The sequence below is a fragment of the Pipra filicauda genome, unplaced genomic scaffold (genome assembly GCF_003945595.2).
Source record: "Pipra filicauda isolate LSUMZ 115617 unplaced genomic scaffold, ASM394559v2 scaffold176_size3548034_pilon, whole genome shotgun sequence".
Taxonomy (NCBI): domain Eukaryota; kingdom Metazoa; phylum Chordata; class Aves; order Passeriformes; family Pipridae; genus Pipra; species Pipra filicauda.
The window spans coordinates 3,277,937-3,305,782 of NW_024104283.1; the positions used below are offsets into that span (position 1 = coordinate 3,277,937).

The 27,846-nt window shown below is 44.4% G+C and overlaps 1 protein-coding gene and 1 long non-coding RNA gene across 5 annotated transcripts in view; one reads left to right on the forward strand and one right to left on the reverse strand.

The window, feature by feature from the left end:
* LOC120322963 overlaps window positions 1-843 on the forward strand; it is a 33,946-nt gene extending 33,103 nt beyond the window's left edge. For all 3 annotated transcript variants that reach the window (XR_005562960.1, XR_005562959.1, XR_005562958.1), the window contains one exon: window positions 278-843. This is a non-coding gene — a long non-coding RNA (uncharacterized LOC120322963). The remainder of the gene's footprint in view (window positions 1-277) is intronic.
* Window positions 1-25,919, reverse strand: TRAF3IP2 (TRAF3 interacting protein 2). Of its 2 annotated transcripts, XM_027742115.2 has the most exons (10): window positions 25,513-25,919; window positions 18,740-18,824; window positions 17,744-18,499; window positions 14,564-14,756; window positions 12,194-12,369; window positions 10,698-10,786; window positions 8,859-8,927; window positions 6,436-6,552; window positions 5,264-5,338; window positions 1-643 (listed from the first exon to the last, which is right to left on the reverse strand). In XM_027742115.2, exons 1-10 carry the CDS (start codon window positions 25,717-25,719, stop codon window positions 497-499), a joined length of 1,914 nt encoding a protein of 637 aa, XP_027597916.1. In that variant the 5' UTR covers window positions 25,720-25,919; the 3' UTR covers window positions 1-496. The 2 variants fall into 2 exon arrangements, with proteins under 2 accessions (XP_027597916.1, XP_039235713.1); XM_039379779.1 differs by lacking the exon at window positions 6,436-6,552 and having other exon boundaries at window positions 2-643.
* Window positions 25,920-27,846: the final 1,927 nt, after the last annotated feature.

A 27,846-nucleotide genomic window follows, 5' to 3' on the forward strand; every position in this document is an offset into this window, starting at 1 on the left:
CATTTCTCCCTTGTTCCCAGCAATAATAAAAGCAGACACAATATATAAGGTGCCTTAAAAAGGCAAATATTTAATAGTGTATATACAAATTAATGGTTTGATAATGCTATACAAGGCAGGAATATCTTTAAAGAAACCCTGAGCAAAAAGGAGAATGTAATTTTTGTTTTACTCTCATTGCAGCATTATTTCTGGTATTTGTTTGCTATTATGACTAATAAAGGAATATGTTAAAAACAGATGTTAAAATAAAACTGGGCATTCTTTCCATTTGCAGCTTATTTAAAAATCTAAAGAAAAGAGTTCTGCCCCATCAGCTTTGGAAATAGTTGTTTAACATGGGAGAGAACAAGCTGAGCCTGCGTAACCCAAGACAACCAATTCCTTTAGCAGAAAGTGTCTTCTGTCATCAAAAAGAGCCATCTGGAAGAGCGTTGGCTCCGTGCCAGGAACAACCCTTTAGCAACTGCTCAACATACACTTTAAGTTATAATGTTCATAACGGCACAACCTGGAGTGTTGGTAAAGGGCCTATTGGAGGAGCAACATATTCCTCCTCCCGCAGTAACCGCAAAAGGATGTTCTTCTTATTCTTTGGCCAGTTATAAATGTGGGTGTTCTGCAGCCAGGTAGGCACATGTTCCTGAAAAAACAAGGAAAATAAACACTAAATCCTGTAAATCCTCCTGAATCTGTACCAGAACCTTGCAGATTCTGTCAGGCCCTGCCAAGCAAGATTTCATTTTGTCTGTTCTAGGCACCTCCTGTAACAACAAGAAACTTTAATTTGGCTTCAGAATTGTATTTGGGTTCCTAAATAAATGAACTTTGTGTGATCTCACAGCTTGCCTGTCTCTCTTCTGCCATCATGTTGGCTAATTTCACATTTCAAAGGAAGTCTCATCTCAGTGACAGGCATCGAAAGGCTTGTGAAAATAAACATTGAGAAGAGAAGGGAGACATTTCAGTGTCCTGTGCAGGGAAAGACTGCCACCTTAGTAGCTGCTAAAGGATCCACACAACATGTTCAACCTTGGAATGAGAATCAATAGGGAAAGAGTGGGACCCCATGGGAGCATTTCACATCTTGGTAGCCCTCTCACCCTCCCCTTGCACCTTCCTTCACCAAGTATGGTGTTCTCTGACCACCTCCTGAGCAGGAGGTTGAGGCCAATGCTGAGCTTGAGGAGAGACTAATGCATCTCCAGATTAGCAGGGTCAAACCTCCACCACTCCTTGCACCCTGGGAAAGGTGCAGTCTTTCATAGGGGTTGGCTAATGCCCATTAACATAATGAAGCCAGGACCACAATGGCCCTAGAGAGTGACAGCAGGCTGATGGAGAGAGACCTGCTCAGACTTCATGTTTGCATGTTTCCACAGCGTTGTGAGGTTTCCATATGGACAGCCTGGATGTTTAGAGGTGAAGGGCTATTATGATACCATTAATTGACAGATGGACTGATCCTTGAGCAAAACCAGCTCATGGTCACCATGAGATGTAGATTTCTTTTGGAGAGCTGAAGTTAAAGATACTAGAACACAACCAAAGTGAGAAAGGAGGTAAGCAACACAAGCAGCCAGGACATCCAGCACTTGCTCCCTGGACCTCTCATTTAGCAGGCAGTGTTTCCCAAGGTGGCTCGTGTTAGGAGCAGCACAGTTCCTGTCAAGGTAGTGGAGCTGGCTTCAAGAGGACAGAGCAAAAAGATGCTGGTGTGAACCATATTTCTGGCACCTCACCAGGGGATGCCCTGGCATGGGCAGCACATGTCCTGCCTGCCAGCAAACAATCTAGCTGCAGTCCAAATCTTTCTTTTCCAGGTATCGTGCTTCTCAAATTGGATGTCTCTTCCTTGGCCTGGACAGCTGTAGGAATGAAGCTGCATCGCTTTCCCTGCTCAGGGAGCGATTTGTGTTAATGGTTGCAACCACTTTGTTAGATCTATAGCATTTATGTATAGGAAGAAAGAGGTAAGTCACACAGGCACCTACACACCTATTAGTCTGAACTCACCTAGGCCTCTGAACAAGCAGCTTCGTGAGTGGCAGAGGTATCTATCAAGCCTGACCTTCCTCTTCCTCCAGTGTTCAAGAAAGTATAGGCTTTGGTCAGTGCTCTCCCTAAAGTGCAGGTTTTAAACCAGGTGGACACCTCACTGTGAGGCAAGATCCCACAGCATTCCCTTCGTTAGGAGCACAAGTAAGATTTCTTGCCTCCACCTGCTAGGGTTTTTTTTGCATAGGAATGGATTTTAGTCTTTGTGAATTGTACTCTTTTGACAGAGCTGCTTGGAATTGGCCAAGTGATTCAGATGTTACTGGGAGAAAAAAAGATGACTGTGTTTGCATGCATGTGCGTACCATTGTTACATGAAATTCGTTTCTTTACTAAATCTTGTTAAGAGCTATAGAAGGAAATGCAATGAAAGCATTTACTGAAGAGCCCTCTCTCTATCTTTGATAAGAAACTACAATTTTTTGAGGAAGGAAATGCATTAGATATAATTGGTCTGGACTTCAGAAAAGGATTTGATATAGGTCCATATGGGAAATCATTAGTTAAGATGGAAATTAGTGTGGGAAATATGTTATAGGTAAGAAACCAGTAAGTGGGGATATAATGAGAGAGGCACTATACATCCAGAGACAGACTCCGCACCTTTCTTCCAGAACTGCTCCTGCAGTTTCGTTTAATATCCTCCATAATGAAGCCAGTGCAAAAAGCACCTGCACATTAATCAGTAATTTTAACTTGATGAAGGTGTGTAAAGGGGTAACTGTAGCTGCTATTTTTACCCAGGGGAGCAGGGAGAGAGAAAAAGGGGCTTTTCCTTGCCATATGACACCTGTCATTACAGGTGGGAGTAATGGGAAAATGGTTTACTGTCCTTTAAATTCTTTTATCTTGGCTGTGCATCTGTAAGCTGAGAGGAAATTCTCTCTATGCCATAGAAGGAGTATTTGTAACTCTGAGGATTAAACTGGTAGGAAGAGGGTAGAGTGTATTAGTGCAGAGGGCAGGACTGTTTAGGGCTATGACAGCAGAGCGTAGTTTGAGATGTCCTGGCTTCCCTGGCATCAACTCTGTTCATCTCACCCCTCCAGCTGCTTCCACTCTACCAGAGGGAGCCTTCAGCATGGGGCAATCGTGGCTTAATGGTCATGAGGTGGCCAGATGAAGACATATTTCTGTGGATTGCTGCGATGCAAACCTTGAACCAGTAAGACCCATGTCTCCTTTAGCAGTGTACAATGGGAAACTGGAAATCCCAATTCTACCTTAATTGTGTGTTATGCTTTTGCCCCCTCATTATTCAGTTTCCTAATGAACGCTCCTTGGATCACATAGATCTCTTCCTGTTGGAGGTTGACTAATTTTCACATACCAGCAGTGCTTTATGGTGTGCTTTGTATGAGATTAACTCATCTAATAGCCACATCCCCCGATGAAACCTCCAAACCTCCATTTTCTGCTCTCTTCCACTGCTACTTGAGCATATAAAACACAGTATAAAAGACAAAATTGAAATAATTTGCCCACCAACACCATCCAATTGTACATATACTTGGCATTTTTTCAGGTACCTCACTTTCTCTGACTGCTTATGGATTTCATTACTGCAGCTTGTTCAGGCTCTAGTGCTCTCCTTCCACCCATGACGTCCTCAGTTACATTATCATTAACTAGCTGGATGAAGGTAGGTGATGTAGCAAAGGAATACGTGGAGAAAGCTTAATGGCAGTAAAAAATTCTGATCTGCATAATGTAATGAGAAAGGCACCTCTCAAAAAACTGAAGGGTGATGTGGACAAGAGAGGACAGGCAGAAAGGATGCCTGGAGCCTGTTGCTTCGATAGAGGCAGCTGGATAAGCCAACCCTGGACATTCCTTATAGATCTCTGTCTGACAGAATCACTGCTATATGCTAAATAGTCTTCCGATAAATAATGTTCAGCCAAAATTAACATAACTTATTGTTCTGTCTCAAAGCCCAAAGGGAGCTACAGTGCCTCCTGAGACACTTCTCTCTGCAACCAGGGTGTAGGGTCTGTTCATGTGGTGGGCACTTAAGTAGCCCCAAGGTTAGGAGCCATCCTGCCCTTTCCACTCGATCAAGCTGCAAAGACTGAGTGAAAATGCTGACTGGTTCCCTGCCTTTGGTCTGCACAATTTCCACCAGTGCTGTCTCCCAGCTTTTCACACTTAAGATAAGTACCAGACTGAGACCATTCAGGAAGGGATTACATGAAATACCAGAGGTACCGTTCATTCCAAAGGACCTCACATATTTTACAAACCCAGGGATGTATTTTCAAATTTCCGAGCTTAAATTGGTGCCTAAATAATTTTATTACACTAAAATTCAGAAGTGCAGTGGGACTTCACAGACCTATAATCATTGATAACATTGTTTAAATTTTGACCGACGTTCCAAAATCTTGTCACACAAGGAAATATAAAGAAATTTCCACACTTTTCCAAAGTGCAGCCGTACCTACCTGGGGGTAGCATGACAGCTACCCAAGAGTGCACACAGCATTTAGTTATGAAAAGTGAACATGAATCCAATGCATGAGATTGGGCAAGAATGCTATTTCTCAACTATATATGAAGTCATTTAATTTTTCTGGCCTTGTAAAAATTCAAGAGATTCTCTCAGAGTGAGGTAGAATCTGTTGCATTACTTATTTCTTATTCTCAAATGGGTCTTCAAAACAAGTAAGGAGGGCAGATGAAATTGCAAGTCCTAAAAAATCTTACAGTTTGCCTTTGATGGGCCCATCAAAGTTCAAGAACAGCCTAGTACTTTAATATTTATTATACTCTTTATTTTTATATTCTCAACACACCCTTTTCCAGATCCTCACTTCACATCAGTCATAAATCTTGCCCATCTCACTCATCGGCATTACATCTGGACAAAATTATAAAAGGGTTAATATAAAAAGCAGGCTTCCTGGATAGATTGTCTCTCCCCATTTAAATTCTTTCAATGCTAAAGGCAATTTGAGTTTTATTGTACGTTCATCATCAGAAATACATTTATGCACTGATTTATATTGTGGATGAAATAGTTTTTATTTGTATGTACATAAAACTATAAACTTTTAATGTAAAATGGAGCTTTGGAATATTACTAGTGGAGTATTAAGAACCAAGAAATTGAGTGTTTTAGTTTTAAGATTTCACCTGGTGCATTGTGATCAAAATAATAAGTACTTAATCATGCAACAAGTTTATAAGCATGCATGTATTTTACCTTTTTGGCGTTTGGAAAAAGCACAGGGATGAATCTGAAGTTCATACTTCCTTGCTGTATAAACTCGATCTGCATCTAGAATAGAACAAAATGCCAGTTCTATTGTAACGCCATGATAATTTTTCTTTGCATGCATCTGAACCCTATGTGTAAAAATATTTGTTGCTTACTTAACCTGCTCTTCTGTTAAGTGATTTGATCTATCACTGGTGGACTTGGTTTGGTTTGGCCAGTTAATCTGATTCTTCATTACTACAGAAATGATATAGGAAAGATGTCAGCCTTTTTTGAGCATTTAGTTCTGTGGTATGAAATAAATATGGGTTTAGCTGCAGTTGCAATCCCACGAAATCCATCTCTAACTGATGAAGCTTGACTTGACTAAGGCCCCTGTTCAGTCTCCAACAGGGTGAAAGACTTCAGCCAGAGGCCAGGTCTGTGTCCAAGCTAGGACCCAGCCTGTTCCCCATGGCCCTGGACACAGGCATCCCAGGGGTGATAAGGACAGCAAAATACTGCTGAGAGCTCATCTGTTGGTGACAGCTTCTGAGAAGTTTGACTGCAGGACGAAACTATGGAATCAGATGGGTTATAGGGTGAGAAAGGCAGCACACTGCAAACCGAGGGAGAAAGGATCAGTTTCATGGCTCTGTGGCATCTTCTGGGCTAAATGTCCATCCTGTGACAGGCTGCGGAGAGGGTGTCTGGTCCTCTGTCACCTCCCAGGAATCCCCCCTTGCACCTCTGGCCTTTGCTTTGCAATTCCACCTTTCAGTCAGCCTTGCTGCCTGAAAAATACCTCAGTTCCGGGATGGCTGAACAACAGAGGCTGTTTATATGGAGGAAGGTCAGGCACTGTTAGATAAGACTGTGCTCAGGGCTATACAAGGGCTCAAGAAGGTGAAGGAGGGAAAAAACCCTGGAACAATAAAGAATATGGAGAAATAAGATGAGCACGTTTAATAGGATTTTTCTCCCTTGAACCTCTTAGCAGATGTTAATGAGCATACGGAGCTGATCTGATGAGAGGAAGGATTAATGAATTCCAAAGAGGGGTGTTTAACTACAGGGATTAGGGAAAACAAAGCAAAGAACCTGCCATTTGGAGACAGATTTGTCTTTTGAGAAGAGACAGAGTCTTTGTAAAACAGCAAATGCATGTCCTTGCTTACCATCCTGTGGATGTATTTAGTATGTAAGCCGTGTTCATCCCTGTCCAGCTGGGATTCAGCCCCTTCCACATCCTGTTTGTATTTTGGACTGATTGCTATGATTATCATCACCGTCTTCTGTTAGGGAGAAAAGCACTTTTATGAAATTGGGAAACGCAGCGTGTTTGGTAGAAGCAGATCGGAAATCTGCCAGTTTGTGTTTTAAGTGATCTTTGTGTTCTTGGCAAACATGAGAGGATCTCATTCATTCTGGCAGGAAATACAGGAGAATTCATACACTCGTTCGCCTCATTATTTCTCGAGATCTTGTAATATAGAAAATCTAAATGTCAAGAGATATATTAGCAGCTACCAGTTTACACTTGGAATCTCTGTAATATGAAGCTACTTTTTATCAGTGTAGAATGTCTATGTGCATACACAGAAAAGTTTTATCTTAAAATTCAGACCTAAATGTTTTCCAACAGCTTATGTAAAAGTGCATCTACTTAGCCATCTATGGCTTTGTATACAAAAAGCCACTAAAGGCAGTGGTCTACGGAAGCTACCCTGAGGGCTCTCAGCAGCAGAAATGACATCTTCTCTTGCTGATCTTAGTGGTGAAGTGTGCAGAGATGGGCTGTTGTGGATGGCCTGGGCAGGTTTAGGGGTACCTAGCAGCTCTGTCCCACCTCGCCCAGTTGGCTGAAAGCAATGCTCCTCCACCTTGCTAGGACAGCCTGGATCCAGCCCGTGACCTCTTTAATCCCAGCCCCCCACTGGAGCTCAGGTTTCCATGGAGGGGCCATCCTTCATATCTGGGAAACATCTCTCCTCCTTAATGGCAGGCCAGTGGAGAGGCTTGGCAGATGAAAGCTTCCTACTTGAGTTTACCTAGGGCCTGTCTTTCATCCCCGACACAGCCACGTTAGGCTGTGTAAGGCTTCGAAGTCTGTGGCTCACAGTCAGCCCGGCACCTAATTAACTCCTTCCTTCTGTGCTACATCAAGAGAATTTGCCCCATCACAGGGTCAAATACGGTAAGGAGCCATTATCCTTTACACTGACTTAACATACTCCAGAATTACTTTTGCTCATGCCTGACATGCATATAAGCATTTACAGATGTGGAGGGTTAGAAAGACACATGCCCAGTTGCATACATTCCCCTGCTTGTGTCCAAGCAGTCCCTTCCTCCTCACACGTGTAAGGGTTTTGAAGTTAGAAAGTGCCTCTACAGTAAATGGAGGAAACCAAACATTTCTAGGGTGGCCAGTCAGAGAAAGATCCTCATGTGGAGGCATGGAATTGTTCTCTGCACATACTTGTCTCTCCTATTGACCATACCGGAGTCCTAAAGGAGATCTGCCAGTTTGTATTTTAAGTGATAATGATGTTTTTGGCAAAAGCAAATTCATGCTGTCTTCTAGTTTTAGTACCTCCATTACGCATGGTGACACCAAGCGTAATTTGTCCTGATGAAACTCCAAAAGGCATGACTGCATTTCCATGGCAGAGGCTTCAGGCTGGCTCTGCATGCAGTTGTACCATGTCTTGAGTACATGAGCTAAGGTGTCCCGATGGATATCTTCAGGAAACCTGTGTAGTGCTGTCAGATGGTTAAGCTTTCTTGCTCAGGCCAGGGAGAGCCCACCACTTTTCCATGCTGTTCCTGAACCACAGAGATCTGCTCAGAGTGAGTCAGAGGCTTGGTGGCTACTCAGCAAGGTGTGAATCCAAGGAATTCACTCCATGATTACATGTCTCAAGTGACAGAATCACCAGTTTGCGTCCAGCTGTGCTGGTATAATGTGACCAACTTGGCTTAATCCTAAAGATGTGCACTCACCGCTCAATTGAACTTCAGAGGAAGTTGTTGCTGCAGGGAACTGCACTGGCAGCAAGATAAATCTATGTTTTACTGCTTAGATAGATACCAAGTCATGAGAACAAATCTATCAACCAATAGAATACCAATTTCCAGTATACATATAGGATTGTTTATCCAGAAGAACCCTTCAGTGTTTTAGGTAGCAATTTAAAAGCTACAGGTCAGAAGGATGAACATTAGCCACAACTATGCAGCCTGGGATGAAATACAGATACCACTTTAACCAAACATAGCTAAACCCCACAATTTAAAAAGGAGATGGAGGAACAACTTGTCCAATGGCAGCTTCAGGCTGAATGTAACAGCCAGCATTGGAATTTGGCAAGAGTTCCAGGATTAGCACTTCATTTCTTAAAGAGAGAGCTTTGGGACCATAAGACACAGAAGTGAGTGAGATTTGCCTACGCTCTCTCTGTAAGGCCTCTGCCATTTTTGTAGGGGCAGGGAAGATGACAATAGGGTCTTGCATTTTGATTCTGTCCCTGTTGCTATAATTCAACCATTTTCCTCAGGTCACCTCTGCTATGAACAAGGTTAAATTGCCCTTACATACATCACCTAGGTAGCGCTCCATCCACTTAATGATGTCAATACCTCGTACCGTGTCTTCAAAGATATCAATCTGCAAGAGAATGAAAGTCCATGGTGAACATCCTCTCACCTTTCCTTCCATTTGATGGCACTGATATGGCACCTACTCTTTTCTCTAGTTTCTAACATGCATGCCCGATTCCCTTAGGAAAGAAATGTGTACATGCACAACTTCTCCCCTTTCCCTGCAGTTCAGAGTGGAGCTGGATGGGCACCAGTCAGGCACAGAGGGGCTGCTGTAGGCACACTGCTGGGCTCCTGCTCAGTCGGCCTTTGGCTGCCCTGCCCTGCCAGCTCCCAGCTCCCAATCATTTTTTCACGTGATGGAACAAGAAAAAAACAATGCTGGTGAACATTAGATATGTGATGTTTGCAAAGTGGCTTTTTTTGCCACTCTAAACATCTCATGAGGATGGCTGGCTGCCCACTTTCTCTATCTGTATAGCTGCAATCGCCCACTATCTTCTGGCTGCAAGGGTATACCGAGTGTGAAGTTTTAGCTTCATATTGAACTAAATGTTTAGGGTGTGTGGTGGAAGTCAGCCAGGTCACTGATACTGGATGCAGTAACCCAGACTTCAGCGACAGCAGAGCAGTGGAGGACTTCATAGACTGAATATGACCAACACTGCTCGCTTCTCTGCACACCCAGTAAACTCAGAAACCAGAAATCAGTGACTGTGACCAATGGAGGAAGTATTAACTTCTCCAAGTTTTGATAGATGAGTCATGTTCTGCTCTTAAATCTTTCTTTTTCCCTTTTTGTACATAGAAAGCATATTTGTTTCTTTGCATTGGGGCCATTTTGCTGTATTTATTATTCTGCAGCAGGGTCCATGAGTTTGCCCATGCAGCAAATTAATGAGCCTTCTACTCTGTAACTCTATGGTGCCCAAAGCTTTCTTACGAATTGGTCATAGTACAGAACTGCTGGAGAGAAGTATAATTGCGGTCTCTGGAAAAAAAAATCTTTGATTCATGAAAATAAATAAGTGTGTGCAAAGCCCCCCACCAAGTCTCATTCAGTTTAATGACAGTCACTTGCTTAAATGGTTTCCTGAATTGGAGCCAAAGAGTGAAGGTTGAGGGGTCAGATAGCATATACTCCTGAAATAAGAAAATACGAATCAAGATTTTGATGAACACTGAATCCTAGAGCCTCTGTGGATAGATCCCTTAGGGAGAGCTGCTGTGTCGAAGCAAACTCATGAGAAGTTCAGTAAAAATTTGAATGGCTTATGGGATTAGACAGTGGGACACAGACCTTTTCAGGCCAATGATTTTTAGAATCCCTTTTAAAAGTATAACAAAACAAATGAAACCATGAGATGGGCTGTTTCATTTCATTTTAGATAATTTTTTAGCAGAAAGGTATTCACGTCTGAAGAACTAACAATGTAATAGCATCACAGAAAAAAAAGCTGGGATGGGAGGAACATGAAAATTGACCTTTTTTAATATTGATATTACAGATCAAATATGAGACAATCTTAATGGAACAGCTCACAAAACCTCATACAATTGCCCATCTGGTATCTGGTGGCACTAAATGAGATTTTCCAGGGTCATTTTTAAAGCACATTTCAAAGCATAAAATTCAGTTAAAATATGAATCAAGAAAAAGGCAAATAATTTAAGTTACAACTTGCAAAGCCAAGGCTAGTTCATTCTGTGTATCTTCTTTAACCTACAGAATGTGATGATAAACAGAAAAACATTCAAATGGATAGCCTCTGCTTTTTAAAAAAATGTTTCTTTTCTTCCCTGGTTGAAATTAATTTTCTCCGGAAGGAATACTTACAGCAGTTTGAAATCCATTTACAGACAGGAAGTTCACAAATTTCATAACCTCCACTGCTGTGTCCACTGAATAGGTTATAAAGACCTTGCCTGGGAGAGAGAGTCCATATGAATATGAAACACATTTAAATATACCACTCAGAGGGTGAGACTGTCACAGCCCTCCCTTTCCTGCTGTTCCAGAACTGCAGGTTCTGCCCACTTCGGTTTCTTAGGATTATTTACAAAATGCATGTGGGGTAGTGCAGTGCCTTGGTGTTGAAATCTGCCCCCTGTACAGAACCTTGCTGTAGATTTGAGGTCCTACTGCCTTGTTGCTGGCAAGCTGCAGAGGGTAACATCACTGCTGCTCACTGTGCCCTGCGGCCAGAACTGCTTTTCCCCATCCCTTTGGCATAAGTGAGGCTGGGCTCTCACCCAGAGCTCCCGCTGCCTGCACCGGCTGCAACCAGCACAACTTTCCCCCAGACTCCACTGATCTGATATGGAGCTGGAGGGGCCCTTATGCCACACTGCCTCACCTTGGAGCAGCATTAACCCCCTCGGCAGGCAGGATGCATAGCTGATGACAACAAGGCCTTCAGCTGTCCTTGCCCTTGTGGAAGGGGTTTCTGTACCAACTAAAGAATCATGGATTTGCACCAGGGTAAACCAGCTGGCTAATCTAACCCAGCTGAGCACGTGCCACAAATGACACTATTTTATCCAGTAATTCCTCCATCTAACTGATAAAGTAGGGTAAATCCAAGAGTGGCACCCGGTATTGTAACTCACTCCTACAGGCCAGAGAGATGCCACTCTCTGGAGTAGAAAGGTGATGTGCAAAATGAAGACAAAAGGAAGAATCAAAACCTCAGGAGAGATGTGGAGGGTATTCTTAGCAATGGTACCTCTCACCTACTAGCCACCTTGGCATTAAGAAGGAACTCATTTTTCTGAAACCTGACTTTCTTGTATGAGTTGAAGGTGAATGTGTTTGTGGGGCTGGTGGCAATAAAAGCACCTCAGCCAGAATCTCTGCTGCCCTCAGCATGGGTTCCTGACCCAAAGTCTTCTCCATTCACCAGGTCAGGGAGAAACTGGGTTCAAGGCTCAACATATTTGTCTCATTTGAGACAGGCAGCAATGCTTTATCCCTAGAACTTTGTTTGTTATTAGGCTTTTACTGTAAGCTTCAGCCCCTCCTGCCTCAGAGGCACATCCTGTTTAGCAAAGAGTCATGAAAACAACCTAAACAGTGTTTACTTTTTGTAAACAAAATAACAAGCAATTAATGACAATTACATTTTCAGGATTCAAGGGGATAATTCCATCCCACAGAACACAGACACGCCCTAGAGATGTGATGACACTCACTCTTTTCTTGTTGTCTTTGTGTCAGTGTCATTCCCCCTGCCATTTCCTGCTCCCTTCCCTCTTCTGGAGCTTTCCCACCTAAAACTGTTAGTCTGCGCTGTAAAATCTTGCATAGAACAAATTTGCTAACCAACCACTTACGCAACTCCTCCGGCAAATTGCTGGTTCTGAGAGTTCCCTTGGCTGCAGGGTTACTGAGAGGTCTTGGGACAGCAGCTGGAGATGGAAAATTGTCAGAAGGACAACCGCATGCTTCATCCGGGCCACATGCCTTGGGTGGCATCTGACCATTAGGTAGCTGGTTGTATAGCTGGTTTCTACAAAGAAAAGCAAGTGGGGGTTTTAAAAATACTTCTTTTTGGGCAAAATTCAGAATTTCAGAATTTTTTTATTCTTTTAATAACACATTAAGAACTTGATCTACGTATTAGCTAGGAAAAGTTCTTGTAGAGATGCTTGATTCAGCATAGGTACTAAGTCATTACAGCGTCTTTTGAATGGATACTTTGGTGGCAGTCTACCTCAAGAAGCAGTTTATTGCTGAAGCAACATCAGTCACAGGAAGTAAGTCACATCATAGCTGAAAGCTGTTCATCTTGCAATTAGCAGAAGCAAAGGCCATTTCTGAGCGAGAAATAGTGCGGTGTGGATGTTGTTATGTGTGTATGGGAGCAGGGTGGCCCTTGGGTAACCTCTTCCCATTATCTAAGGGGTGCTTCATGGCACCTCACATGCTCTCATGACATCCTGTGCAGCACAGGAGGCACAGAGCAAGGTGGGAATTGGGAAAAATGGGGCTACAAGGGCACTCCACCTCCAGCTCTGGAGGGTCTCCAGTTCTGGACAAACACAAAGTTTTCCTAAAGGATACAAAGTTAATTTCTTGACCAGGAATGGCAAACCCAAAAGGCTTTCTCATGTCACGGACTGGAGATCCAGACGTGCAATAATCTTGCCTAACATCTTCATTGTAGTGAACAGATAGAAAGGTATGTTTTTGGAAGCTTAGCAGTTCCTGTCTTGTGACGCTTTGGCTTCACAGTTTAAGAGATTTTTATGTGAGGTGTGCTGGAAATCTGCTGGGTTGAATCTGTTGGATGAGCATTAGGTTTCTCTGAGAGCTTTTCCCCACAGAGCTGTGATGTTTAGTCAGTCAAGACCACTCTCTTTTTTTCTTAGCCTTCCTTAAATGAATGATGACAGGCTGGTCACAGCATGTTTTCTGTTGTCACATTAAGATTTGGTTTATTCATTTCGGTGCAGATGTTTTCTGTTACAAAATACTCTATAGGCAAATATTACCAACATATAACTGCTGTTCCGGGAATCAGCTTGCAAACACCAGTCACGCAGCCACAGGACAGACTCCGCATATTCTGCATCTCTTTTAGCATATAAAAGCAAAACGCACCTCAACAATGGCCACAAAAAACCTACCCTGTGGCTAATTTACAGATCTTCCCCTAACTTCACTTTATCTAAAAAATGTGCCAAAAATTATGAGTCTGTTTTTAAATTTTACTACTGCAAAGGACACCCGCTATTCCCCGACATTTTTACATTTCCGTACAAACTCTTTAGTGCAATTCTCTCTGCTGCAAAGAGAATTGCCTTATCTTGCTGTCACTTTTCTGTCACAGCCCCTAACTTTTCACAGGCCAGAGCAGAGCAATATTTCAGTCATCTGCCCTCTTTTGTCCTGCCTATTCTCCCAGTTTCCTGCCAAGACCATGTCACATAAGTGGACATTTTCAAGCACAGATGCCTGTAAGTTTAACACCACTAAAAGTATTGTGGCACTTAAATAAAAACGGTCTGATTTCAAATATCCTCAGTACCTGAAGCTTCAATTTGTTTTTAGGTAACAGAGTCTGGAGGTAAAAAATCCTGCATGGATAGGTTTCCCATCTGCTAATGATGTACATATAAGAATATGAGGCCTGGTAAATTAATATTTGAAAACCAATCAAAAACCCCTGGATGAAAAGTGCCAGATGTGTGGTGTTATACTACTACATGAAAAATCATAGAAAAGGCTGCAAACTGCAGTGTAGAGATATATCAGCAATTGATGAGGTTTTCTCCCTTTTTCTCTGCGCTACAGAAGAGAGAAGAAAATCACTGGAAGCCAATGACTGAGTTGTCCCAGGCTGGTAGAGCGCAAAGCTGAAGACCACAATGAGCCACCAAATTGACCTTTGCCCTTGAGCAGGAGAGCTCTAAGGTTTCAACTGAGATATTTTTCAACCCTTCATCCCTTTAACCTTCAAGCATTTATCTTTCTTAATGTGTGCATTTCAGGGTGTGCTGTAACAACATATCAGGTATCTGGCTTTGAAGTTCTCTAAGGTAAGGTCAGGCCCCCATTGGGTGTACAATAGCAAATAAAGAAAACGACCCAGCATCTCACATGCCCCCCTGCAGCCCGGGCACACTCACAGTACAAGGATTCAGAATTTCTGGTTGGAGCTTCCAGATTCCCCAACCCCCAAAGCTCCCAGGCATACTTACGGGAATCGAGGAGGACCAGGGGAGGAGCATGTCCTCTGGGGTGGTGGTCGGTCTCCAGTGCCCTTGGGAGCACGAAGGTTTGAGTAATTTGGGATGACTTGCTGGGCTGGGCGGATAACTCTCATGCAAGGTCCAGGAACAGGAGGAAGTGGTTGCGATGTCTGTACAAAATGTTGGTAAGGAGCTCTGCCATCTGGGAGGGTGAGAAAATAAAGGCAGCAACTATCATTTCAGCCAACACATTTTTGCCTCAGTTTGTGTTTATTCCTTTCCAGGCACGTCCTCCTTCATGTCTCAGGAAACTGAGCAGTTTGGAGGCATTTGCAGGTATCTCACTCTGGAAGAAGCCAGATGAAGGAACATTTTATAGTTTGAAGCTTTCTATTTTCCATTCACATCTGAACCTGGCGTGGTTCAGATCCTCGCTCTGGGTTGGGCTGTTGGGACAACTGACAGTAAAACATTCAGGGCTGCTTTGTCCCTGCACTTACCATGCCTCAGTGTTTTTCAGTAGGGGTTGGGGTTTTTTTTTAAATTTTTTTTGGCAATAACTTGTAAAAATGAATCATCCCAAAGTTCTCATGAAAGCAGATGCAAAATCCTGGAACAAATCAGTTTGCAACACTAAGGCTAAACAGACCGTGATTATTGTAAATGAAAAGAGAAAAAGTAATCTCTTAGTTTGTTACTTCACCCTGTGTGAATTTTCTGCTGAAGTGACTTTTTAAGGCCTTGCTGCTGCTCCCATTGCCATCCAGGAGGCTGCAGGGGAAGCCCAAAGTGACGATTTTGTTCAAGTAATTCTGAAAATTCCCTCACTGTTACTGAGCACAAGCACATAATGCTGTTCAATAACTAACGTACAGTGGAACTGTTGGCATAAACTGAAAGAGAAAGCAACGTAAGCTGTTTGCTTTTCAAATGGGGAAAAGTAATTTTTTCCCCCCAGTCTTTCTGCTTGCAGTTTTCATTAGGCAGCAGCTCCATGCACCTTCAAACTGCTGTGTGCAGATCAAAGTCCAGCCTGGCAGCGCTTACTAGCACTGCTTGATTATGGTGTTAAGAGTTGATTCTGAAAGCTGCAGTACTCAAATGCTCTTTCCCCCAAAAACTATTTTTTTAAAATCCTTTTAGCTTTTTTGGGGTCATGCTTTCCTTTCCCTAGTAGCTGTGAGGACTATCGTGTTTTTTTTTAAAGTGGAGGAAAAAAGAAAGAAAACAAAGCTTTGAATAAATAGTCCAATTCCAGAGGCAAATAACAAAAAACCCCCAACCAACCAACCCTATAATTACAAAGACTTTCCTGATGAAATTGTGAGTTGGTAACATTGCATTTGTTGAGATTGTTTTAGATTTTCCCACTCCTCCTCTTAACTGTTTGCAACAGGGCAGGGTGAAAAGGGCTGGGAGAATAATATTACAAATCAATATGGTTTTCTCATGGATTCCTCATGACCAGCTCTAGGGAAGATGGAAGGGATCTGGGAGACTCAGTTTGGTTTAGAGGTTTTAAGGCCAGTGTTCCACTGGCTTCCTTTGGATCTGTCTGATCCACAGCACTTTAATGGTGAAGTCACTGCCCTTCAAAGCACAACGTGGCCAGGGAAATATGCCCCCATACACCGACACACCTCTCATATAGAGATACCTGAAATAATCATCCCCGGGCACATAGCATTGTTTCGAGAATTTGACTTCAGAAGCAGTTTTGCTTTTGTATCTCAAATAGCAGGTGTCCGGAGCCAGTTTAGAGCCTCCAGGCACAATTGCTATTCCCCAGGGGAGGCATGTTGCAACACACAAACTGCAGAGCTTTGTTGTGGGTTGCCACTGCCCAACAATTATCTGAAATGCAAGGAGCTGTCGAGGTGATTTATGCTGTACCAGGCATGTGAGAAACAGGAGTACAGTTGCCAGCTTCTTGGTCTTGACCAAATCTGCTCCAGCCATCTGAGTTTATTTTACTCTTTTTGCCCTCTGGATATGGTTGAAATGGTAGTGATTTTTCTAAAGAAAGCCTTTCAGAGTTCCTGCTTTCAAACAAAATGTCCCCATTCAGTTAAATGTCCTACTTCTCATGATGCCCACTTGTGGAGGAGGTAAATGGATGTAAATAGTGAGGGGTGTTGTGCAACCAGCTCTTTGTCTGCTGAAAGCTGAACTGAAAGGAGAAGGTACGAAAAGAAAAAATTAGAGCTGAAAACCGAGTTTCTGAAACCCTCTCTCTTTCATATACCTAATTATAGCACATTGCTGGAATGACAAAACTCTTTAAACAGCTGTACAGTCAACAGAAGGTTAAAAAAAAAATAATAAAGGGTTATCAGCACAAGCCTACAGCTTTTTATTACAAAGCCAGCCCAAAACAGGTTGGGGTCTCATGAGTCTAATGTAATATAAATTGTATTAAAACAATTATATTGCTGTTGAATGTTCAAAGCTCACTTGTAACAGATAAAAATCTCAGAGACTGAAAAGGAATACTAATTAATAGCAAGCTGTAAACTGTGTGTAGTCTCCAAGAGCCAAAACACCCATATTGATGGAGGCACATCAGCGTTCAGCGATACAATCAGCAGAAGCTGAGAGGGCTCCATTTTAAGTAATGAGCTTTCATTTCAGCTCACAACAGAAAAAAATGAGGATGATGGATGTCATGCTCTTTTCACATAGAAATAAAAGACATGGGTGAGTTTGGTCATAGTACTGAGGGATACTATTTACAGAGATCAAGGGTAACCTCCCATCCTGATCCTGGCAGGAAATTCTCAACTTTGGGGATCCAAGTGGGAGCAAGTAAATCTATGAAAACAACAGGAATTGAGTCAGTATAGGAGGCTGCCGAATGACTGATGCAAGGAGGAAGGAAATGACTAGAATATGAAATAACAGCAGGGAGAGGCTTTGTATGCTCAGTGTGACCAGCAAAGGCTAGTTTCTAGGCAAAATCATTAGCCTGCATTTATAAGTAACCGTGATCTCTTTAACTTTTTATCTGGCTCAGAGGTTTTGCATCAGAGAGTCCAGCTGCATAACTCAAAACCCTGAAATTGTAAAAGGACTGTAAATAGATGTTTAAAGAGGTTAATAATTGCATGCCACACTGGGAAACACTGCCTGGGTGAGCGATGGCTGTGATACACCCAGAGAACCTCCTGCAGGGTGAGCGGTGCTACTCACATGGGCCTTGGGGGTGCTGCTCTGCCGGGCACTGGTGCCCAAAGCAGCCGGGGGCTTGCAAGGGCGCATTGGGATGGGGCAAGTGCTGGCACATAGGACACTGCTGGTGCTCAGGTCCGAAAAACTCTCTGGAGATCAGTGGTCCTGGGAGGTCCTGGGAATTCAGTACAGACACCAGCGGTAAGGGGGGCTCCAGGTGCCTGATGCCCATTACGTCTCGCGACTGGGAGTTGTACCCTGTATCCACAGTCCCCAGCTCTGCTGGGTGTCTGTTTCCTGAGGGTTGTTGTGACTGCGAACTCCTTTGGCTGCTCTCCTCCAATGAGTCCTCAGGAACATCAGACAAGATCTGCTCTGATTTACTGGATTTGTGCCTGGTGTCAGCTGAAAGCTGTGATCTTGGCTGCATGCCTGGTTTGTCCATAGCTGTAAGATGCCTCTTGGAGGGAAATACTCCTGCTATTGATTCACTGGAGGAACAGAAGTGTCCATCTCCATCAGGATCAGTATATTTTGACCACAAGCTGCTGTCCAGCTCAACAGACGGTGCTGACTGATGATATGCTGCTGCTCTGCAAAGGCATGATGGATCGCCCGCAGGCTGAGGTGTTTGAGAAACACATGGCCTCTGGGCCTCCTCATCCTCCATATCCTCTCCAGAAGGGTGCAAAGCCTTTTCCAAGACATGTTCAGGTAACTGGGACCATGGTATGGATTCATCCACTTCAACTGGTATGCTTCGTCCCACAAAAGTCCCTGAAAAATTGAAAGAAGAAACACTGTAGATGGGCAGCCATAGAGGCAAATGCCTATCCTCAGTCATCATTCAATGACTGTGAGCTGGAGTACTGAAAAGCAGTATGTATTCTTTATATTTTAATATTTTTTAAAAAGATGGTAGAAAACAGCAAGAAAGGTCTGGGTGACTTTTGGAAAAACAAAAAAGTAGAGGGTTAGCTGAAAGGTGGCTAGTACAGAGTTATAATTTGGACTAACCTGACACAGAGGCCATTTCCAAGTTTTGCAGTTGAACTGGAAGTGAGTCAGCTGCCTTACTGCAAGGCCAGGATTTTTCAGCAGGCTGGAAAACAAGAGAAAGGGCTCTTGTGAACATGGTACAGTTTCACATGGACAGTAATCCTAAAATAACTCTGTCTGAAAAAGAAATACCAGTTAAAGTTTTGGAAATCGTGTTGTGCAAATCAGTTGTTTTTATGGGAGTTCTGGAACTTACTGTTCCTGCTGAGACTGGAGATGGGCAAAAGCAGATGGACTGTCTCAAAGGTAATTTCTGCACCTGACAATAGATCAAACTACTTAGGTCTGGCGGTTTGGTTTAGGCATAATCCAGGGAATTCAATCACTTGCAATTATTTTACTCCTGACCTTCTAATAATAGCTTCATACTGATGCCTCAGATCTAAACTTCACCACACACCTAGCTGAGTAATTTCAACCCCAAAGCTTGTTTCCAATTGTGGCTGCTTATTTTATCATACCACTTCATCCAGCCTATTATCATATGACTCTTGTTATTTTAAATTATTGAAAATAAAAGGGCAATTTAGAGAGATTAGTTACTGTTCGGAATTTTCCTCCCTTCCTTCAGAATTGACCTGGGCCCAAACATGGGCCCAAATCAAAGTTATCACTTCATTTTGGGAGTGCTGTCAGTAAATTTGGTCCAGACAAGTGATGCCCAATGATGGACAGTGCTGCTTCACTCTCCCTCAGAACGACAGCAGCAGTGATGGGTAAATGCTGAGTGGGCTCCAGGAAGTGCAGCCATCTTCATCCTCTTATAGAGTGCTGATTAGCTTCCTGCCAGCAAATTTTATCTCTTACCATGGAGTATAGAGAAATAAGCCCAGTGGTCATCATTTCCCCAGCCATTTACCTTCTATCACATTGAAGGAGCTGAAATCCCAAGTAAGAGAGTTATCAGAAGAGAGTGGACTAAGCACTCAAGCAATGACTTCAGTCACGGTATCTTGAACAGAAGGGTTAAATGAAGAACATATTTAAATGACCACAGTATAAAAAACAGTAGAACAGGATCACAGAGAGGTACAAGGCAGTGACCCAGCCTTTACCCTGGCTCTCACAACAGTTCTGTAAAAGCAAATGTTGTGCCCCATGTTAAGAGGGCAAGAGTGAGGCTTTACATTCATGCTGATCAGATCAAATGACACAACCTCCCCCTGAAAGTACCTCTGACATAGAAAATTCTGGGTGTAACATTTTCTGGAAAGTAGGAGAAAAACTGTGCTTTAGTGCTGGGCTGCAATGTAAATATTGCTCCTCTATGTAACTTAAAACCCATCTGTGTAGAAGATTTACCATATATTCATACATACCCTATGTTATATTAAGCACGTCCACAGGGAAAGTTATCCTGGGATAACTACAGTGGGATAATTATGCTGGTAAATTTTCCCATGTAGGCAAACCCTCAGAGCAGCTATTAGTTGCACCAACACAGCACACACGCTGCTGCTCCCACAGATGCAGCCCCTGCATGAGAGCGCTGTGTCTGGTGCCAAACCAGCTCCTTCCCATACCAGCGACCAGGCTTTAAACCCTGATGGTCAGCTCACCGCCATCACATATCTCTCCCTGTGATTTGCATCCCTTTCCCTCTACACTACATCACAAACACTGGCCAAGCCCGCTGAGTCACGGTTCTCTGACAGTCACAACCAATGTGATGGGAAAGGGAAAACCTTGAGCTCTCAGAATCAGCACAGGGCCATGATACAGGGACTTGTGCTGTGCTCTGCAGAGGTGGCAAAATGTCCTTTGCCTGGGACCTTTGGTCAGATGGCAGTTTAAATGATGACTGTCTTTGTGGTGGTGACTCACAGGGTAGTACTGCACAAAGTCAGATTTACAAGAATCAAGCCGTAAAGCTGCTGAGTGGTCCCCTGATAGGCTTAGAGAAGCGCCTATGAAGGTTAGGTGTCAAACACCCTACAAACCATCTGTCTTCTGCTCATCATAACAGCTTTGTAAACCTGACCCTTGGATCATCTGGCCCTGAAGTGCCTGCTCAGACATGCTTCAACTTGTGGCTATCTCTGCCCATTTGGTTGTAAAATGAATGACATGCGCTCCAGTGGCACAAATCACGTTGCAAACTCTTATTTTCCCTCTGACCATCTCCAGTAAACTTGTGCAAAATTCACCCTGGTGTTCATAAAGCACAAGCTCAGCTGTGGCCTGGGGACAACTGGCCACACAACTGGCCACATGCAAATGAGACTTTTCAGAAACAAATTTGCAATATCTCATACACTAAAATGCTTCTTTGATGGTCCCTGAAGTAGCTGGATGAAAATGCTAGAAAATACTTTGAATTCAGATCTTCTGTATTCAATAGCCTTTAGTTTAGCACCATGAAAGGAAGAACAGATTTCTGTGGAGAAACCGAGAACTCAATCCAGAGCTTAGTGAAATAAATTGGTTTTGGATTGGGTGTCAGATGGGATTTAAAAGTTACTAAATTCCTTTGGAGGCTATAACCTCCAAAGTTTTTGGTCTTTTTTTCTTAGTTGCATTGCTAACATCTGGCTATCAGTAAAACAGATCATGCACAGGCTACATGATTCTAATGAATGGCACAACATGGGCAGGGAAAATTCAAACTTGTTTTCTTCAAGTTTGCTATTTAATGTATTTACTCTGCCTTTTGAAGGAGGGATATTAAGACTTTATTACACTATTGCAAATGATCATCTACAAAATTCTTAAAATGTCTTTCTTCAGAATAGTTTAAAAATGTCTTTCCTATTAGTTTAATCTCTGGAAGGATAAACGCCTCTTTATCTCCCAAATCGACCTAATATTTAAATGAGAGCCTTATTTCCTTCCTGTGTAACATAAGCTAAAAAAATTACTTCAAATATATGAGTAAAATAATTTAGTCAGACAGAAAAGACATTCCATCACTTGTTTTTTTACCTGCAAAAACTTCTAGTTTTTTTAGACAGGTTTTTGCTTAGACCCTGATGCAGGATAGCTGAGCTTTGACACCCACGCACAGCCCCTGCTCCCACAGGGCCAAGGAAGGAGGCACCAAAGGGGTGAGGGCTTTGGCATTAAAAAAGGGGGAAATGTGACTTCATCCTCCTCCTCCCTTAGTAGCTCTGGTTGGAGAGAGAAGCTGTTACAACAGCAGAGCTCTGTCTGGAGAGATAGTCCCAAGGATAAATCAACCCCAGGACATGCTGAACACTTTTTGAGCAATGCTGGCAATGGTATGTGGATGGGAATTCCCAAGAGAAATCCTCACACTGCTGGAAATGTAACACATGATTCAAAAACATCCTCCTCCAACAGCAGTACTTCAGGGTGTTGTTTCTGCTCAGCTGAAGATCCTTGGCTTTCAGAAAAAGACCCGACACCAAGCCCATTATCCCTGTATTTTAGGTTGCCTTCTGCTGCTGAGTTTCATTTGACTTTTCTAGTTAGCTTATCCTGTAAATATAGTTATGCACAGGACAGAAAAATTACTCACTTAGGTCTCCCGTGTTGAAGAACTAGGGTAGAGGAATGCTTCAGCATATTGAAATACCCTCAGAAACCTGTAGCCTGATCCCTTTTCTGGCACAGAGACTGCTGGAGAGAGTAGATCGCGCCCAATCTCATTTCTAAACACGCTGCAGCTTCAAGTCAGATCATGATATTGCCAGAAAGCTTAAAGAATTTAATATCCCCCCCGCACCTATGACTATTCAGGAGATTACTGATAACCAGCTGGAGCTGTTGCATATATTTCTGCTTTTAATGAAGTGAAGAGGCCCTTCCTAAAGGGACAGAGTATCCAGACCTGTACTGCTGCAAAAAAACGTCAAGGGAGCTCCTTAAACAACCCTTTTTCCTTCTTTTCCTTCCTCTGCTGATACACCCATTTCTGCACCATGCATTAACTCAGCAAATAACCTTTGTGGGTGGGTGTTCAGTGACTCAAGCTCCTGGGATGAAGCCCATCCCAGCTCCCTTGTGAGGCTTCCCACACCTAGAGAGGTTCTTTCACTACTCCTGCCAGGAAGACAGGAAAGGCCGCCCAGCCCTCCTGCTCACAGCCTGCTGCTGCTGGCCGTGGCCACTCCTCAGAAGCTGTAGGGAGAGATAAATGAAGGGGAGCAAATTCTTCTGTAGGTAAGTAGAGTACCCAAATTCGAAGCAATGGCCAAACTCCCATAAAAATTGTCCAATGGAGGCAAGGGGCTGGCCAGGGGCCGGGAAGGGTGTTGGGCTCAGACTCATCTGTGCTGTTTTCTTGCAGCTGATTGCAAAATCCATCAGGTATTTCATCTGTTTCCCAGCACAAAGACTTGTCAGGATGTGCTGTCCCAAAACACACACTAACCATCTATCTGCTTTTGATTAGAAACCTTCTGTCATGAAGAAACAGAAGAGAGATTCTGCAACTTGAGCATGGCAGTGCTCCCTGTTGCTTCTGGAAAGGGAGACAATACCTTTGCTCTTTTGATCAAAGTTATATTTGTCTACCTTGTTAAAACAGAAAATATTAAGATGAGAAAGAAACCTCACCTTCCTTGGTGCACAACACACAAGGACGGGGTTTTTTATTCACTAGTCATGGCATTTCTGAAATGGCATGGGTAGAGATTAAGGCAAAGTTGAGATCACAAGGGGTGGGGATAGACAGAAATTTCTTGATTTCCAAGTAATTCCTGCATACTTTGGTTGAATCCTTTAATCTCCCTGGTGCCACTGATATCCATCTGCAGGATGGGAGTAAGCGGATGCAGAATTTGCAAGCTGCTGTAAAGATGCACACATTGAGACTGCAATGAATGCTGTTGCTGTGGGGTTAGGTAAGCATAAGTGTCTAAGTACACTTGCTCTAAGTGCAGCTTTCTCTACAGAAGCACTAGACGCAACTTTCCTCAAAAAAATCTCAGAGAGAAATCCTTTTAGGAAGAGAAAGTGCAAATGTGGGAACTCTCTTGGGTCTATAACCTAAATAAACACTGCCAAAGAAATCCAAGCTCCAGAGTTTCACACTTCACCATGAAAAATTTTGGCTGCTGTCATCACAGACGCTTACCCTCTCCCTTGGGTACCTATACAGCAAGGACTAAGGCAGTGTGTCACATTCCTAGACCAGATTTTTAGGCATCGAGGGCCTAAAATGTGCTTGTTTTCCAGAGGTTATTTCCCACCCATTGGTGATAAAACTCCCATAAGCACTGAATAAACCCCAACGGGGGATATCCCATGGCCCTGGCACATCTAAAAATCCTGTCATAAAACCTGGAGCTGGTTGAATGGGGTGGGATGGAGGGACCACCACGAGAGGGATAAATGCCCTCAGCCTGCTTTCCTATAGCTTCATGCCTCACATAGAGGATTCTGGTTCCTAATAAGGAAGAACCTCCAGTATTTCATGGGGCTGATGTCTTTTGCATCCCCAACCACTCTCCCTGTTCTGCAGTTCGAGGGATGAGGGGTGCGTGGGCGGTGGGAGGCTGCAGAGAAGCCTGGGAGACCTGACTTTCTCCCTCAGCTGTCCTCAGTGAGGACAGCCTCACTCACTTGTTGTCATGAAACATGCAGAATGTGTATCTTTCAGACATGTACCCTCTGCCAAACTTCAAAAGCCACGGCTGGGAGTGAGGGGCACTGACAGACATGAACAGCATAATTGCATGTGCCTTGTTTCCTGCCTTAGAAAGACAGAAAGAAAACCCAACTGAATAAAAAAAAAAATACAAAAACCCCAGCATGCTTCAATACATTGCCAGCACTCAGCAGGGGCAAGCCCAGCCTCAGAGGCATTAGAGGCATTGCAGGCAGCAGCTCCATTGGCAGATGCTCGCCAGCACCAGCCCTGCCGCCTGTGCCCCTCGCACCCCTGTCTTTGGCATCACCAGCTGTGGGGTTCACAGGCCTATCTAGTCATGGTGGGGCATTGACGCCTGCCTGCAATGGCACCGATGTGACCAGTTCAGGCCTTGAACCCACCCAGGGCTTGCAGGAAATGGGAATTTCTGATCTGGTGGGCAGTGGTGGTGGTCAAGGACCAGTAAGCCCAGATGTGCTGTTCTTGTTGCCCAGTCAATGGCAACCCTACAAAACCTGTATCCTGAAACAATTAGTTACTGGGTGAATGGGTTTTATATGGCTGATTTTATCTAATTAAGAATAAATACTACCACCTTGCTCCCACTGTTTCAATACCAATGCTATGGAGGACAATGCAAAAGGGATCTGTGATCCTGTTTTCTCCATGCCTTCCAGTCAGCTCTCCCTCACCAGGTTCATGGACCTATCCTATGCGGCCCCAAGGCAGCAGAGAGGAGAGAGGAGAGAAGGGAGGGGAAAGGAGGGAAAGGGAGGGGAGGAGAAGCCTCGGCCAACAAACCACCTTAAGCTTGCAGAGCCGTGCAGGGCGGGAGCGGGATCAGGCCTGGCTGCCAGGCATTGCCAGGCAACTACGTAAATAGGCAGGACAACATTTCGACACCAGGCGTGTCCGTTCCCAGTGTTTACCCCAAACCCCTCCTGATTAAAAAAAAAAAAAAAAACAAAACAAAAACCCAAAAAATCCAAACAAACTGCAGCGAAATGGCTGAAACATGTTGTAACCATCTGTGAAGCCCAGGCTATCATTACAGGAGAGAGGGGGAGAAAGCGAGCGAGACAGCAATTTGAGGGGAAAAAAGCCCCACTTAGAGCCACAAGTGGGTCAGCAGCTAATTACAAACAGGAGCCGAGAAAGCATCGCTGACACTTCTTACCTTGCGGGCCAGGGAAGTTCGCTCTGAGCTGACCGAGGAAAGCGGGAGGGCTGGCGTTGCCTCCTGCGCTCCCCGCCGCTCTCCGGGCGTGCCCGGGTCTCCTTCCTCAGCCGGCTGGGTGATTTTTTTCCTCCTTTTACGACACCCTCCCTGCCTCTCCCAGGTAAGCGGCAGAACTGGCTCTGCAGCAGGAAGTGGAAGAGGCATGCACGGCACAACGTGGCGGCAGCGGTGCGAGAGCCTCTCTGGGGGAGTGACACTTTAAAGCTCAAAACCCTCTGGAAATGCCTGCGTGCAGCTCGCTCCCTCTCTCGTGGGAAATCAGGCTGCTTCTGCCTGAGCCCCGCAGATAAGTTACTGTAGGGGAAACCCGGTATGATTCCTAAACGATGTGCCTCGCCGGGAAAGTCATCCTTTGCTTTCAGCCCTCGATCTCTTACTGTCAATGCCGAATGTTAAAACAATTGTGATTCAGAGTACTGGAGACAATCACATGATGGGTGCAAGAACTATATAAAGAACAAAAAAAAAAAAAAAAGGATTTCTCGTCTGGTTCTTTCTTTTAGGTTAGACTTCAAGGCACTTCCACTTTTCTCTCTACACTCTTAAGGAGCAGAAACTCGCTTTTCCTAAGAGCTGAAACGCTTCTGTATTCTCACAGTTCCTGAAAGCCGAGTAGTGCTGGCACTGCTGGCATGGTGCAGTGGGGTTCCAAGAGCCCTGCTAAGCCACACCAGCCGCTTCATCGGCACAGTGCCAGGCTCTGCAGCAGCAGTCCCTGGTGCGCCCACTGTACACAGCTGCGCGCCCCAGCCCACACCGCTTTCCTGACCCCACACTCAGTGCATCTCCCTACCCAGAAGCTCTTCCTGATCTCCAGGCTCATTTTCTTAGTTTAACCCTAGAAGGAGTTTCACTTAGCTGCAACTTGTGCATGGTTCTTCATCCTCCAAACTGAGAATGGGCTGCCACCACATGCTGCCTCAATGCCTGATAGATCTGCCTGTGCACATAGGGACATCTAAACCATCCCCCAAGCTCCTTGCTCTTAGCAGTGCCACTGCTGCTCCTTCCTGAGCCCTTCCTGTATCACGGGGGGGGGTGGAGATAGGAGCCACCTGCCTGGCATTCCTTCCCCCTGAAAGAGCCCTCTCTGTGCACCCACTGCTCTGCCAGCCCCTCTTTATGGTCTGGAGTTGAAGCTGTGACCAAGGCACTTGCTTCCTCTTGTCAGGGAATGACTGCCCACATTTTTGGAGGGAAAACTCAAGCAGCTGGGAGCAGCATGTGACCCCAAGCCAAACACTAACTATGACCGTATCAATGGCAGTGCAGCGATGCCCTGCAGCCTGACCTTACCCTTCCTCCCTGAGAAACCCTTGTACCTGCGACTGGCCATCCTATATTCCCTCCTTCCCTCCCTCCTCCATCCTCTACCAAGGCACAAATCAGCAGGACACCAGGTCTCCCTTTTAGAGCATCCTGAAGTTTTCCTTCACTGCTGCCAGAATTCCCAGGCAGTCCCTGGTTGTCTCAGCCAGACCCAGATGTGATGGGCAGTAGATGCTTACGACTGAAGTGGCTGCATGATTAGCTCATCTGGTTAGAGCATGGTACCAATAGTGCCATGGTTGTAGGTTTCATCCCCTTACAGGCCATTCACTGAAGAGTTGGACTTGATGATCCTTGAGGGTCCTTTCCAACTCAGAACATTCTGTGAACATTCTGTGAATACTACAGCCACAGTTGTTTGAGTCAGCTGAAGGTTTAATCCCTCTGGCTTGGCCTCAAGCGTGGTGGCTCCGCTGTGCAGCTGCTTTGCACCATGACATCTATCATTTTCATCAGGGCTTCCTCAGCCCTGAGTTGCACCACACTGGGCTTGGGCTGCTGCCTCTCCCTCCAGCCTTCCCACCGGCCTCCTGCCCAGGAGCAGAGATTGCTCTGCTGCCACCTGTGAGCCACAGTGGGTAAGGGTGGCAAGGGGCCCATGGCCACACATGAGCCAAAACCAAGGCCTTGGTGAATGTAGACAGGATGAGAGCAGGGAGCTAAAGTTCCTCTGAGGAGTGCCTGACCTTCCTGGGGCTTATGTGAAGGATACATGTAGTGTTTGCAGTGCCCCCCAGGGAATGCAGGCAAGCCATGGCTGGGCGTGGGGACTCAGTAGGCAGTCTCCCCCAGGGACATTGTATCAGTACCCACCTTTGTGGGGTTTCTTTGTAAAAGGCTCTGCTGTGAAGCCATCTAACACCTCTCCCTTCATGCAGTGGAGTGGCCTCCCTTACCAACAATGGCTATGCACAGTCTTCAGTTCTCTGCTAAGTCTTAGCC

Excerpts from the sequence above, each read along its gene's own strand:
- TRAF3IP2 (XM_027742115.2), bottom strand. The coding sequence starts at position 25,719 with ATGCCTCTTCCACTTCCTGCTGCAGAGCCAGTTCTGCCGCTTACCTGG. Across the intron at positions 18,500-18,739 it reads GGAAATGGCCTCTGTGTCAG|GGACTTTTGTGGGACGAAGC; the intron begins GTTAGTCCAAAT and ends TCAATTTTTCAG. Across the intron at positions 8,928-10,697 it reads TAAATGGATTTCAAACTGCT|ATTGATATCTTTGAAGACAC; the intron begins GTAAGTATTCCT and ends ATTCTCTTGCAG.